Below are 16,125 nucleotides of genomic sequence, written 5' to 3' on the forward strand. Positions count from 1 at the left end.
AAACATGATATGCATTACTGGCTGTTATTATACATATTAGACACTAATGAGATACAAATGTATTCATTTATTTCATAGATTGATTTGAATTTAACAAATATTTTCAACAATTTTCATAAATTTTGTAAAGATTTCATCTTTCCTCGTTTTCATAGTCATCAGCTTCTTTATCATCTGCTGAAAAAGTTAATTTGATTTTCACATTTTTTCATAAATCTAATAAGTTGGATCGTTAAAAATCTGATTTCGAGTTTTTGATGTCATTCAAAAACAGAAGAGCAGAGTAAAAAAATATGAATTAGTTAGGTTCAATTCGAACCTATGCAATCGTTTGCAGTGTTATTGTTTAAGATAATTAAATAAAAAATAGAGCAAAAAATGCTAAAATATATATTTCATTTGAATAGAAAGATATTTTTTTCGAAATTTTGGAATTTGATAAAATTGACATTTTCCCCTTCAAATTCTGAAAAATATTTTTTTATGAATTAATTTTTTTTTATCATTTTGTGTTTTAAGCGATCCTTTGCAATCAGTAGCAATGTTCTTGTTTTATTAAAATATTGAAATATAGTGCAAAAACTGCAAAATTATATTTCTTTTAAATTGAAAAATAATTTTTCTTGAAATAGAACTAAGAGAACATGTTCTAGAAAGCCGAGTTTACTAATAGAACATGTTTTAGAAAGCCGAGTTTACTAATAGAACATGTTCTAGAAAGCCGAGTTTACTAATAGAACATGTTCTAGAAAGCCGAGTTTACTAATAGAACATGTTCTAGAAAGCCGAGTTTACTAATAGAACATGTTCTAGAAAGACGAGTTTACTAATAGAACATGTTCCAGAAAGCCGAGTTTGAATCTTAAAGTTTTTGAAATGAAAACAAATTGTGTACAGAAAGGATTGCTGTAGAAAATACCTTAAAAACAAGGAAAACAGAAGATGAAGGAAAATGCAGCATTTTAGTAAAAAAATATTAAAAGTTTGCAGAAAAAAGTTTATATAATGTTGAAACAAACTTAATATATTAAAGAAACTGAAGACAATAAAAAATGTATTTTGACATTGCAAATGAATAATAAAAAAGTTTTAAAATGTATGGGGAATAATTTCCGGGAATTTCAAAAACTTTATTAATCCTGTAAAATACTTTTACCCCCTCCTCCCCTCCCCCCAAAAAAAAATTCATTAGCTGGAAAGAGTTTATATAAATATATTTAATTAATTAATTTTAAAACATTTTGAATCAATCACTAGATAATGATTACCCACAATTTCAGCTTGATTAGGGCTCCCTTCTGTTTTATTTTTCTGGTCTGAAATTTAAAAAACTAAAAAAGAAAAACTAAAGAATTTCACATAAATTTACTAATTAATTAATAGTTTAAAAAAATTATAATAGACAATGTAAGTTAAAAAAAATTCACTTAAAGGGACAGTAAATATTTACCATTTTTTCCAATTTTGTATAAAACTTCATTAAGCACAGTTTTAACTATTGTATCTAAAACAAAACTAATCAATTCAATTCAAATTATTGCGTGATGTTGACTTTATTCTAAGAAACTGATTATTTGCCGCAAATTCAATCATAATAACAATCTGTGATCACACAAATATTAAAAAATATCAACATTTCTTCAATATTTTAAAAAAATTATTATTAATTGATTACCCTTTAATAATTAAAATCCATAACTTTTATATTGACTTTTCGAACAAAAAACATAATTGATTTGTATATGATTACATCAATCGAACATACCAATTTTTGATGCATTTGCTACTTGGCCACCTGAAATTTTATAAAAATTAAAAATCTGTGAACAAATGTAAACGTATTTGGTCTTTAATAGGAATCTTTCACTAGGTAAATACTTAAAGAAATACTTGACCCTTACATTAGCATAATTCCTTTAGCTTGTGTTTTTTTTAATACTAAATCATTTTGCAAACCTTTATATATTCAAGGTAACAATAAAAGTTCATCCTTTAGATAAAATGCATTTAAAGAAGTTCAGTTCGTCGTTAGAGCGAGACTCTAAGGACGAACTGAATTATCTTTGTTGGTAACCGTGTGCATATTTAGATAAATTGGATCTACTTTACGTCTAATTTAAACTAAGAAAACATTAATATTTTTTTACCTTTAAGTTCTTTTAAATCTATGATTGCAGAAGGTAAAGAGTTCTGGTATTCGGCGTCTAATAAATTGTTAAACAATACACATTTTGTTCATTTAAAAGAGAGAACAATTGTCTACTCTCTTTATCTTGTAGACCTTAGATATTTCAAACTATAATTCTGTTAGATAAAATAATCTACGTTTGAATTATCAATGAAATAGGGATTGGAAAATTTGAGTTTGTGGCATAGACTTAATACCTTTATCATTCTATTTTTAAACTGCTTAACATTCCTAGAAGCTGAACTCTTATATTAGCGGCGGATGTATCTGTGACATTGGTTAGATATCATAAACTATTAGATGGCTAACAAAAATTATTATCATTTTCTGCAAATATTGATAAAATCTAATTCAAAAGATAATGGAACACCACTTCATTTTGCAACAAAAGTTTTAAATATTTAAACCAGAAAATGTATATTTTAAAATGTCGTCCTTTCTTGTCAGGATTCTTACTACACCATCAGGACCAGCGTTGGATAAAACCAGTTTTTCGTTCTGTAACAGCAAACAGATATTAGCTACTGGGGTTCCCTCAAAAAATGGCATCCATTTTTTTAAAATATAATTCCTTGCAGTTATATGCACATGTCTCTTTATTAGTAAATAATATACAATTTGATGTGTAAAGAAATTTTCAAATTCAGCTGCCAAATTAAATCTTGTTATGCTTAAAGAGTTTTTGGTTGTCGATTAAAGAAATAAAAAACAAATGATTTTATAGAAATAACTTACCTTATCCCAAGTTCCATTCGCATCATTCTCAAGCACTTTTAGGTTTCCCATTACTAACTTAAATAACGCTTTAAAATACTTTCACTTTCTGCAATTTTATTTGTGCAAGTTTTTTGTTTAAATTATTGAAGTTTAAATATGAATTTTTGAAAGGAAAACTTTGTTTTTGTATCTTGATTCCCTTCAACTTAAAACTTTGTTTTTGTATCTTACAATCTTGATTCCCTTCAACTTAAAACTTTGTTTTTGTATCTTACAGTCTTGAACTTAAAACTTGTTTCTTTCTTTGCCTAATGGTCGTTAAGTAAATTTCTTTTAGGCCAAATTAAAGGCAACAGATCGGTAAAGGTTCAGATTTTTAAGGTTGCCATTAAAGTCACATGCTTTATAGTTAGCCCTGTATAATCGAAACATAAAACATAAAACTGCAATCCTAAGATCGGACTGTTCGTAAATATTTCTTATAAATCCTAGAATGGGAAACCTAATGCAATATCAGAACTGAACAACAATTCATTCATTAATTAATGCACATAAATATTAATTAAAAGATTTGATTAATGATAAAAATATTAAAAATGGCCATGTTCATTGATAATAGACAATTTAAGGAGCTAAGCACCGAGTAATCAATTTATTTTTAACTTAATAATTGTGACTGCCTCCCCTTCAAACATTGTTTTTAGTTTCTTAATTTATTTTTTATTTTTTATCTAGACTAGGTTGATGGTATTGCAGCTGTGCCTTTTTGAACTTCAAGTATGCAAACTTCATGGAATTGCATTTGCCAAAAATTAATTTGCAAACATTAAAATTCTAAGTACAGGGTCTACAATGTACAGGGGACATTAGTTCCAAACCATGATTTGGTCCATTTCTAACCTTTAGGTCCACAAACTAAAATTTTCTAATCATTATATCTTTGCAACCTGATGGTATAAATAAACCTTTTTATATTTTAATCTTAGATAATTCGATTCTTAGTTTGCAGAGAAAACCTAGATTTTTATAAACAGTTCAGCAGTACATTCATTTTAAGAACATGTTTTTAGTTAGTTTTGAAAGTGAGTTGTTTTGTATTTAATTGTGAGTTATATTCCAGACGGGAATTGTTATGAAATTCAGATTCAAATTTGTTGGTATGTACTATAACAGGTCAAGTTTTTGATATACAATATATTACAATTTTGACTTTATAAAATAGTTTAAAAACAGCAATTGTTGTCCTGGTCGTGCTTTTATTAACATTGTTATTAATTTACGATATGGGATTCTATAAACCCAATCGTTTAATCAGTGTCCATTTCTAACCCCCAGTGATGTTGAAATGGCCATAAACCTGGTTTCGAACTAATTTCCACTGATATACTGTAATTTTTAACAGAAAGAATTTTACTGATAAACAAAATAAGTCTTTTTAAAAGTTGTATAATATATGATTATACCCAGCAAACCATCACTTTCTGGTCTGAATAGCTATTGCTAGCTAGGTATTTTAATTAATAAATGAAAGAAAAACATTTAAACTGATTCATAATTCATCGCTTGTGTAGATTCTCACTTTTCTCTTCTCCAAGAGAATTAGAATTTTACATTTTAGGAAGAAAAGAAAGTTTTAAGTAGATACAAGTGCACAAGGGATTAAGGAATGTGTTTAACATTTTGAAGATTAGCTCTCTGTCAAATAAAATAGAATATCTAGAATTTAAGATAAAGTCAGGAGAAAAGAATCTAAAATGATGTGATTATAGTTTGAGCACACATGGACTAGTACAGAGCATTTGGAACATAATAACCCTGAAGCATAAAATATTTAATCTTTTGGAACAAAAAATATGAGATTTAGAGACAAAATAATTTTAAATAAATTAATAATACCAAAAGAATATATGCCTATAACAATAGACCGTAATTAATTATTTTATTGTGTTAACCCTAAGATGGCTGCAGGTTTGAATCTACTTGTCGACGTGGAGTGGTAGTAGTTGCCCCTTGGTGTTCCACTCCACCGTACTAAAGAGGTTACCAAATGTAAACAATTTACTTGAGTGGTAGTAGTTGCCCCTTAGTGTTCCACTCCACCGTACTAAAGAGGTTACCAAATGTAAAAAATTTACGCCAGAAAATGTGAAAACGATTTGGAAATTTCCACATTTTTTTGTTTTTGTGACACATAGGTCTGAAAATCAAGAAGTTTTTAGGTGATAATGTCAGAAATGAAAATGCAGGTAAATAGGAAAGGAGAGAAAGGAAAAAAACCAACCCCAAACTTTTTCTTGATAGAATTAAACTGTTCCTTAAGTTCCACATCTTGGGAGGATTCCATTCAACTGAAATAAAACCAAGGAAATGAGTTTTGTCACAAACTCTAATTTAATCCCTATATCTTTAAGCAACCCGATGTCTAAGTTTGAAACATCTAAGGTTTTCATTCAATAAAAACAGAAAAGTTAAAGCTTTGGTTGCAGAATGTTGCACCCTGTAGAAAAGGGCTAATTAGTAGATATAAAGTAGAGAAGAAAAAATTAAGTTTAGAAATTTTGCGGAATTTAACTTAATTCTGGAAATTAGCACTGCATTTTCCTATTCCCAAGTTAACAGTTTGCAAAATATATATAAAATTCGCAAGGTTGGAAATATAAAACTGCATCACTTTCATTATTTTTAGAACTTATCTTTAGGCATGGAAATGTTTTTTTTTTATAAAATTAGATTTTGTAATGACAAAATCAACAATAAGATCATTGTGAAATATTTTGTGTTTTCAATTCACACTAAACAAATATTCCGCAGATATAGTTGCTAAAAAGAAATATCAAATATAGAGCTTAACAACATCGCTTTCAAAATTTGTTGCCAATATTTAATAAAGAACTGTTTATTTTCTACATGTATCATCCAAGTTTTTCAGCAATAAGAAGGGTAAGAATATATTTTTTTTTAAGCGTTAATTAACAATTTAAAACATGTAAAAGAGAAACATGATCAAATTAGAATCTTTAAAAAAAAAGAGGGAATGCTACTTTTAAAACATATACACATACCCTTTACATAATATTTATAAGATATTAATCAGGCTATGAATGTTTTAGCAATTTTGGGAGAATGCATTAATATTATCAAAATAAAGGTAATTAAGTTCGGAGCAAAAACAAAAATATGGAATAAAGGAATAATCAATTCTGTATCATAAACTTCCAGACATTGTTGGATGCACTTTGGTGAAATACTACGTGTCAATCCATGTTTAGAACAAAATATTTGTTCGTCAGTCTGTTTCTAAAAACATATAAGACCAAAATATGACTTCGCGAAAAGGTTTTTGAATGGTCTGAATAAAAAAATATTTTCAATTAAATTCGAAACGAATTGAGTCTTTGCCTCAGATTTTCAAAGATATAGGGATTAATATATTTGAGTTTGTGGCAAAAAAGGTTTTGAACGGTCAGATAAAAAAACGGTATGTTAAAAAAGGTTTTTAAACGGTCAGATAAAAAAAACCAAAATGTTAAAAGAAGGTTTTTAAACGGTCAGATAAAAAAACAATATGTTAAAAAAAGGTTTTTGAACGGTCAGATAAAAAAACAGTATGTTAAAAAAGGGTTTTGAACGGTCAGATAAAAAACAATATGTTAAAAAAAGGTTTTTGAACGGTCAGATAAAAAAAAACAATATGTTAAAAGAAGGTTTTTAAACGGTCAGATAAAAAAAAATATGTTAAAAAAAGGTTTTTGAACGGTCAGATAAAAAAACAGTATGTTAAAAAAGGGTTTTGAACGGTCAGATAAAAAACAATATGTTAAAAAAAGGTTTTTGAACGGTCAGATAAAAAAACAATATGTTAAAAAAAGGTTTTTGAACGGTCAGATAAAAAAAAACAATATGTTAAAAGAAGGTTTTTAAACGGTCAGATAAAAAAAAATATGTTAAAAAAAGGCTTTTGAACGGTCAGATAAAAAACAGTAAGTTAAAAAAAGGTTTTTGAACGGTCAGATAAAAAAAATATGTTAAAAAAAGGTTTTTAAACGGTCAGATAAGAAAACGATATGGTAAAAAAAGGTTTTTAAACGGTCAGATCAAAAAACAGTATGTTAAAAGAAGGTTTTTAAACGGTCAGATTAAAAAACAATATCTTAAAAAAATCTAAATTTCTCAGAATTTTGGAAATAAAAGCAGGGAAATCTGGGAAATTTTATAATGCAATGTTTTTTTAATATATTATTCAAGCAAATGGGTTTCAAGTAACGTAACATTTGTTACAAGAAAGAGAGGCACAAAGCCTATACTATACATATATAAAATCCTGATAACGTACCTAGATAAGACATGTTTGGCAGTACACTAATATTAGGAGATGGTGGGGTGAACTCGAGAATATTATCTGAAGAACTTCCGGTCTCTAACTAATTGATTAATATTCAGGGTTTTAACTTTTCAAGGGTTTAAGTGAGTCTCTATTTTAAATAAAGGGGCATGCCCGATTCACAATGGTACCCTTGAAACCTTAATCTTAGGAATATTTTGGAATATATAGCGTTGTTTCTCTAGCTTAAAAAGTGTTTTATTTTGATTATTTCTCTGATGTTTCACATGCTAGAAATGCGCATGTCTAAAGAAACCACCACCAAAACACATAATTAGTTTTAAAAATTTAAAGTTTAATTTATACTTGATCAGACACAGGGTATCATTGTGTTTACCATTGTGCCAGTCTATACATACAATGGAGGATTTACATAAAGTAAAGTTTGCAGTTCCTTGAAAAGAGAGTGTTCGCGAAAAATAAAAGGGGGTACAGGCTTATGGCAAAAACAAATCATTTAGATATTAAAACATATGCTCATCGATTATTTTTTGATAAATTCTTATACAGTTGATATTTCATAATATTTTGTATTTATTCTATATATAATGCACTTGAAACAACGATTTTTTCAGCTAGACGTCTCTGCCAGCTGGAATCAATAAGAGCATCAAAAGCAGAGACACCTGGCGGACAAACTAATTGGCGTTTAAGTGCATTTTATATAAAACAAATACCAAATAGATTGTTAAGTACAATAGATGGCAACGTAGTATTTGTACACTCTCAGTACAGTTGTATTCTTACATCACAAGCGTCAAATCAGTTTCGTGTATATAGTTGTGGTCGGGCATAAAGGGGGGCGGATGATAAGTCGCCATGTGTATAGGTATTCAGAGTTTGTCTGTTAAAGGCCATCCAGAAATCATGCTTTCAACACGTGGACTGCTTTCCAAGTGTGGAGAATACAAGCCGCCGTTAAACTCTCTATTTTAAACTAAGGTCAAAAAGCTTGATTCAAGAGAAAGAGGATTTTCCGGGACAAGGTCGAAGTTTGGCAGCCAAAAGGAGGAAGATTAACCCATCAGAAGAGACGAATGAAAGGCGGAGAGTCTGCCAGAGAGCTTTGTCTTTATTCGACTCATTTTTTTTAAGAAAAATATTATTCCTTATTAGAAGGTAAGGATCGTAGCACAGTCCCGTTATTTAATGTCGCCTTTACCCTAAAATTTAAAATGGTAATCAAACATTTATATCTGCACTCAATGGAGTTTTACCAATTACTTCTTTAAAACTTAAACTAAAACAAGTGCTTTAGAGTGATAAAATTGTACTTTGTGACTGTGAAGTTATTGTGGTAAAAGATCAAATAGTTGGGACACTTTCAAAGTTAACGTACATATCTGAAAACTCATGCAACCCATATAGCAGTCTGGATCTATGTAATGACTGTTATAGCAGTCTGGATCTATGTACTGACGGTTATAGCAGTCTGGATCAATGTGCTGGCCGTTACAGCAGTCTGGATATATTTACTGACCGTTATAGCAGTCAGGATCTATGTGCCGGCCGTTATAGCAGTCAGGATCAATGTGCTGGCCGTTATAGCAGTATGGTTCTATGTACTGACCGTTATAGAAGTCTGGATCTATGTGCTGACTGTTATAGCAGTCAGGATTTATGTACTGACCGTTATAGCAGTCTGGATCAATGTGCTGGCCGTTACAGCAGTCGGGATCTATGTACTGACCGTTATAGCAGTCTGGTTCTATGTACTGACCGTTAAAGCAGTCAGGATCAATGTGCTGGCCGTAATAGCAGTCAGGATCAATGTGTTGGCCGTTATAGCAGTCTGGTTCTATGTACTGACCGTTATAGCAGTCTGGATCAATGTGCTGGCCGTGATAGCAGTCTGGATCTATTTACTGACCGTTATAGCAGTCAGGACCTATGTGCTGGCCGTTATAGCAGTCAGGATCAATGTGCTGGCCGTTATAGCAGTATTGTTCTATGTAATGACCGTTATAGAAGTCTGGATCTATGTGATGACTGTCATAGCAGTCAGGATCTATGTACTGACCGTAATTGCAGTCTGGATCAATGTGCTGGCCGTTATAGCAGTCGGGATCTATGTACTGACCGTTATAGCAGTCTGGATCTACGTACTATAACCGTTATAGCAGTCTGGATCTATGTGCTGACTGTTATAGCAGTCTGGATCATTGTACTGACCGTTATAGCAGTCTGGATCAATGTGCTGGCCGTTATAGCAGTCAGTATCTATGTACTGATCGTTATAGCAGTCTGGATCAATGTGCTGGCCGTTATAGCAGTCTGGATCTATGTACTGACTGTTATAGCAGTCTGAATCAATGTACTGACTGTTATAGCAGTCTGGATCTATGTACTGACTGTTATAGCAGTCTGGATCTATGTGCTGGCCGTTATAGCAGTCTGGATATATGTACTGACTGTTATAGCAGTCTGGATCTATGTACTGACTGTTATAGCAGTCTGGATCTATGTACTGACTGTTATAGCAGTCTGGATCTATGTGCTGGCCGTTATAGCAGTCTGGATATATGTACTGACTGTTATAGCAGTCTGGATCTATGTGCTGGCCGTTATAGCAGTCTGGATCTATGTGCTGACCGTTATGGCAGTCTGGATCTATGTGCTGACTGTTATAGCAGTCTCGATCTATGTGCTGACTGTTACAGCAGTCTGGAATAATGTGTTGGCCGTTATAGCAATCAGGATCTATGTACTGACCGTTATAGCAGTCTGGATCTATGTACTGACCGCTATAGCAGCAAGGATCTATGTACTGACCGTTATAGCAGTCTGGATCTATGTATTGACCATTATAGCGGTCTGAATATATGTGCTGACCGTTATAGCAGTCTAGATCTTTGTGTTGACCGTTATAGCAGTCTGGATCTATATACTGACTGTTATAGCAGTCTGGATCTATATGCTGACTGTTATAGCAGTCAGGATCTATGTACTGACCGTTATAGCAGTCTGGATATATGTGCTGACTGTCATAGCAGTCTGGATCTATGTGCTGACTGTTACAGCAGTCTGGATCTATATGCTGACCGTTATAGCAGTCTGGATCTATGTGCTGACCGTTATAGCAGTCTGAATATATGTGCTAACTGTTATAGCAGTCTGGATCTATATGCTGACTGTTACAGCAGTCTGGAATAATGTGTTGGCCGTTATATCAGTCAGGATCTATGTACTGACCGTTATAGCAGTCTGGATCTATGTACTGACCGTTATAGCAGCCTGGATCTATGTACTGACCGTTATTGCAGTCTGGATCTATGTACTGACCATTATAGCGGTCTGAATATATGTACTGACCGTTATAGCAGTCTAGATCTTTGTGCTGACCATTAAAGCAGTCTGGATCTATATACTGACTGTTATAGAAGTCTGGATCTATATGCTGACTGTTATAGCAGTAAGGATCTATGTACTGACTGTTATAGCAGTCTGGATATATATGCTGACCGTTATAGCAGTCTGGGTCTATGTACTGACCTATAAAGCAGCCTGGAACAATTTTCTGGCCGTTATATCAGTCAGGATTTATATACTGACCGTTATAGCAGTCTGGATCAATGTGCTGGCCGTTATAGCAGTCAGGATCTATGTACTGACCGTTATAGCAGTCTGGATCAATGTACTGACCGTTATAGCAGTCATGATCTATGTGCTGACCGTTATAGCAGTCAAGATCAATGTGCTGGCAGTTATAGCAGTCAGGATCTATGTACTGACCGTTATAGCAGTCTGGATCTATGTACTGACCGTTATAGCAGTCTGGATCTACGTACTGACCTTTATAGCAGTCTGGATCTATGTACTGACCGTTATAGCAATCAGGATCTATGTACTGACCGTTATAGCAGTCTGGATTTATGTACTGACCGTTATAGCAGTCTGGATCAATGTACTGGCCGTTATAGCAGTCTAGATAAATATACTGACCGTTATAGCAGTCAGGGGTCTATATGCTGACCCTACCTGTACATCTGGTCGGAGTAGGACGATAAAGGTATTGAATCCATTCTTGGATAATCTAGACTATCGTTCACACTATAATCAATATACAGAGTTAACCCCAACGGATGAGACTCTAATGACGATCTAATTAGGTAAAAATAGTCACTGAGCATGGTATACTATATAGTATAGTATATAGTATATAGTATATAGTATAGTATACTATATAGTATAGTGTTTGAGCATGGTATATTTAATTATTCATTAATTATAAAAAGATTGTTGACAGCTGCTGAGAAACATCAATGTCAGAAACTTTAGATTCAAATGTTTGAATTCAATCGTCTCTGAATTCTCATCCTTTAGGGATATCCATGCAATGAACATTAATTATAAAAAATAGGGATTGACTTGATATTAACGTCATATAAACGGAATTCTTGAGTTATATTATTTGTAGATAAAAGTATAATGTAAACGAGATAACTATTATGTTATTATTATTATTATATATTTTTTATTTAAAAATATTCATTTCCGTAATGAATTTAAATCTTAAGAAGAATAAACGTTATGACTGTTATTCCTGCAGAGTATAACGACTACGATATTAAAGGTCTGCATAAGATGTAAATCAACGCTTGATCCTTAGATTTCGCTCAAAATTCGGATAAAATCCAGGGAATAGGAATAAAATCGGATTTGGTTTCATACAAATTTTAAAGAAAAAGAGGTTGAATATATGTAATATATTCGCCCAAAACAGAAAGTCATTGAGTTGTGAAAAAAAATATTACATATAAAATGTAACCTGAAATTTGCAAAATGGACCCACTTCCTTCCTTTCATTTCCTGGGCTTCTAGTTTCTTTAGTGCAGCAACAAAATTGATAACAAATTATGGAGATAAAATATAAAAAAACTATTAAAGTTCTAAAGAAAAATTAAATTGCGTTATTTTTGAAGAATCAAATTTACAATTTTTTTATTTTTTCAATTTAAAAATGAAAGTATTTTGAGCTTAATTATGCAGCTATTTTGTATAAAAAAGCTGATTCAATATTGTCTTTAAAATTCTGCCGGGATATTCCTTTATTGGTAGTTTACTGGTCAAATAAAGGTTTAGTTTGTACTTATCATTCACCTTCTCTAGAAAAAAACAATATACAGTGCGTATACTGCGTATACTGCATAAATGGTATCGTTCAGAACAATAAATATCAGACAACACCTAGTCGGATATTTAATTTCCGTCGATTGAAGCTCCCTCGGTTTTTATTTGGAGTCTTTATAATTGCGTAGATTTTGATTTTATAAACCAGAAAACAAGAAGAGAATGTAAAGAAACAACAGCATTAAAAATATTGGTATCTACAAAACATCCTGACCCCATTCCTTAAACCGGGTTTCCAATACTGGGTTTAATTAGGATACTTTGACAGTTCAAAAAATCCGTCACAAAAAGTTGGATTTTTTGTACACCTTGTGCACATTTGCGGTCAGAATCACAGGACAAATAACTTTCTTTCAATAACAACAATAAATAAATTTACGCTTTTACCTAACACTACCTGGAGTGCCTGGCGTTGCCCGTGGAATTAAAAATAATAAACGAATAAAAAATACAGTTTTTTTTGCCTATATTAACCCCCCCCCCCCGTTACCCATGTATATAATATATATATGAGCAAAGAGCTTTATTATATAGAATACTAAAGTGTCCGGCGTCGCCCGTGGAATGAAAAAGATTAAAATTTTGAAAAAAAAAATTCCGATTAAAAAAAATATGTAATGTTTTTACTCTATGTTGTCCCCCAGGTACCCATGGTCCATGGGTACCTCAAAATATTTCAGCCAATTCGAATTTCATCGAAAATGTTTTAATGAAAATTTTCTTGAAAATGAACAAACAATTTCGTTTTCGTTCACATTTTCGTTGGCTTGAACTAAATTTTCGCGAAAGAGATTGGACCGAAATTTGGAAACCCTATTGCGATTTTAAAAGCTTAAATCCAAGTAAAACCTGAGATGAAATTTTAAAAGCTTAAACCCAACTAAATCCTGATGAGATTTTAAGAGTTGAAACCCGAGTAAAAACCAAACTCGGGCTTAGATAGAACCCAAGTCAGGATTGGTTCTGATTCGACCAATGAGAGAGTGTTTGGCAAGCTTTCTCTCTGTAGCAGACAGAATCCCGTCAGATCAGCTGTGACAAGGAGATGTAAATTTCGAAAATTCAAACTTTATGATGATAAATTACTTTCATAGTATGTTTATTTTATAAATTTAATCAAATATGACACCACAAATAAATCTCAAGATTTTAAATGTACAAATATAAAAGATTTTACGAAATTTAAGATCATCAGCTGCTGAAGACTCAAGCCTTAAAGAGAGAAAAACCCAAGATGGTTGGTTTTACTAAACTCAAGGCCATCCAAAACTTGGGTCTTTACTTGAGCTTTACTTGGGTCTAAGGAGACGCAAAGACTGGGTTTTACTTGGGTTTAATCTTTTAAAATCTCATCTCAGGTCTAAGCATCTACTTAACCTAAGTAAAGCTCATGTTATGACTCGGATTTTGGATGGCCTTGGATGTAGTAAAAACAACCGCCTTGGGGTTTTCGCTCTTTAAAGCTTGGGTCTTCAAAAGCTGATGATCGTAAATTTCGTAATAAGTATTATGTTTGTACATTTAAAATATTGGACATTATTTGTGGTGTCAAATTTGACCAAAGACATACTATGAAAATAATGTATCTACATAAAGTTCGAATTTTCGATTGCTACATCTCCTTGTCACATCGAATTTGTCTGCTACAGAGAGAAAGCTTTCTAAGCAGAACCAATTCTGCAGACTTGGGGGTTTGCTAAGCTTCAATAGACCGGGGTTTACTCGGGTTTAAGCTCTGACTAAACGACTTCACTTTTGTGGTCGAGCTGAAAACGAGCCAGAGAGTTCAATTTTATATCGGCGTCACCACGTTCAAAAAGCAGCATTTAACGATACTGTAAAATATGTTAAAAACTGTTTAACTAAGAAGGAAGAGTTGTAGCATCATGTTTTCCCCGATATTCTGGATCCACAATGACTAATTATTGTACGAAAAATTCTTTTTGTAGCCTATTCTTGTATACAACAAGTTAATGATGCATGGCAAGCATTATGGAAAAAAATATTTAATTGTTAAAAGGGATGGCCTGAGTAAACATTCACAGGGGTTGTATGCGTAAATATTTAAAGGGATTTTATGCATAAATATCTAAAGGGATTGTAAGAATAAATATTTAAAGGGATGGTGTGCGTAAGTATTTTCATGGATTATATATATTTTTAAATATTTAAAGGGAATAGAGATAATATTTAAAATGGTTGTATGTGTTAGTATTTAAAGGGAAATTGTACGTGTAACTATTAAGAGGAATTGTAAAAGTAATTATTTAAAGATTTTATAAGCGTAAATATACAAAGGAATTGTATTTTTAAATATGTAAATAAAATGGAAGCATAATTATTTAAAGTGTTTGTTTGCGCAAATATTTAAACGGATTATATTAGTAAATATTGTATTCAGAAATATTTAAAGAATGGTATGCGTAAATATTTAAAGGTATTGTATGCATCAATTTTTAAATAAATTTTATGCGGAAATAGTTAATATTTAAAGAAATCGTGTGCGAAAATATTTAAAGATATTGTATGCATTAATATTTAAAGATATTGTATGCGGAAATATTTAAAGGTATTGTATGCATCAATTTTTAAAGAAATTGTGTGCAGAAATATTTAAAGGTATTGTATGAAAATGTTAAATGAAAAAATTAACGATATTTTTAGGATGCACGGCAATGGATGAGCATACTGTAAAATTAAACGTATAGTTTAAAAAATCCGTTTCTTTAGAAAAACTTTTCAAATTTTTAATTTGTTCACTTTTGTTTTTTCATTTTCTAAACATACACAATTAATGGTGTCTTAGTAACAGTAGTTGAAAAAGAGTCAGAAGTCTCAATTTTGATCCGATCTTTGATTTAGATTCTTTATTATTATTTTTTTTAATGTTAAAACAAAAACTTACCAACGAAAGGTCTGTTCGGACGAATACCTTCCAATGAATGGGGTAAAAAACACATCAAAAATATTGAAACTATCACTTTCATCTGCATTTTGTTCAAAGTACTATTTTTAGAATTTTAAATGACTCTTTATATTACTTTTAAAAACAATTCTTAAAATTTGATTTTTCTTTTTAAAAAAACCCGAAAAAAATGGGTTGAAAAAGTGCAGAACTACAATTTCCAAACAAAAATATTGTATGTAATGTAAAATTTGTTTTACTAATGTGCTGCTCAAGTCTCTTATAAGTCAATGTTTAATTAAAAATATTAGAATTGAGTCAGTTTAAAATGATCTTACACTCCCTTTATGAAATAAATGATAAACATATCACGAGTAGTATAACTATACTTTCAGTATTCTAATCCATAACTTGAAACTTGATACTCGCGTTTATATAATAAAACGATTGATTTAATAATATTAAATTGATATTCTTTATCACATTAAACATTTTTTAATCTCAGATCTTCCATTATAAAGGGGGGGGGTCGCACTATACCATCAGATCTTCCATTATAAAGGGAAGGGGGGGGTCGCACTATACCAACTTCGAAATTCAAATCCTCAGATTGGCCAGTAAATATACAATCCCTGTATTTTCTGGTCAAAAGGGATTAGGACAAAACCTTAAAAATATTTAATTTCTTAGGTTTTGCAATTCTTTTAAAGATCTTGACATGCTCTTTACACGGCTCAGCTAACACTGAATATCTGAATCACCCCAGTGGAATTTTAACACCCCAGGAAGGATATCTGAATCAGC

The 16,125-nt window shown here is 31.4% G+C and overlaps 1 protein-coding gene across 3 annotated transcripts; it reads right to left on the reverse strand.

Moving 5' to 3' along the window:
• Positions 1-40: 40 nt before the first annotated feature.
• LOC111696147 (uncharacterized) lies at positions 41-15,744 on the reverse strand. Of its 3 annotated transcripts, none has more exons than XM_023465873.1 (17): positions 15,664-15,744; positions 15,322-15,422; positions 12,333-12,391; positions 12,055-12,110; positions 11,265-11,336; positions 8,395-8,449; positions 7,239-7,326; positions 5,220-5,253; positions 3,408-3,424; positions 2,924-2,958; positions 2,629-2,686; positions 2,420-2,455; positions 2,148-2,204; positions 1,766-1,795; positions 1,451-1,504; positions 1,269-1,316; positions 41-177 (listed from the first exon to the last, which is right to left on the reverse strand). In XM_023465873.1, the coding sequence occupies exons 2-17, from the start codon at positions 15,407-15,409 to the stop codon at positions 134-136; spliced, it is 831 nt and encodes a 276-aa protein (XP_023321641.1). In that variant the 5' UTR covers positions 15,410-15,422; positions 15,664-15,744; the 3' UTR covers positions 41-133. The 3 variants fall into 3 exon arrangements, with proteins under 3 accessions (XP_023321641.1, XP_023321567.1, XP_023321499.1); XM_023465799.1 differs by having other exon boundaries at positions 41-174; positions 15,660-15,734; XM_023465731.1 differs by having other exon boundaries at positions 15,660-15,733.
• Between the last annotated feature and the right edge of the window lie 381 nt (positions 15,745-16,125).

This window comes from Eurytemora carolleeae, unplaced genomic scaffold (genome assembly GCF_000591075.1).
Source record: "Eurytemora carolleeae unplaced genomic scaffold, Eaff_2.0 scaffold69, whole genome shotgun sequence".
NCBI lineage: Eukaryota > Metazoa > Arthropoda > Copepoda > Calanoida > Temoridae > Eurytemora > Eurytemora carolleeae.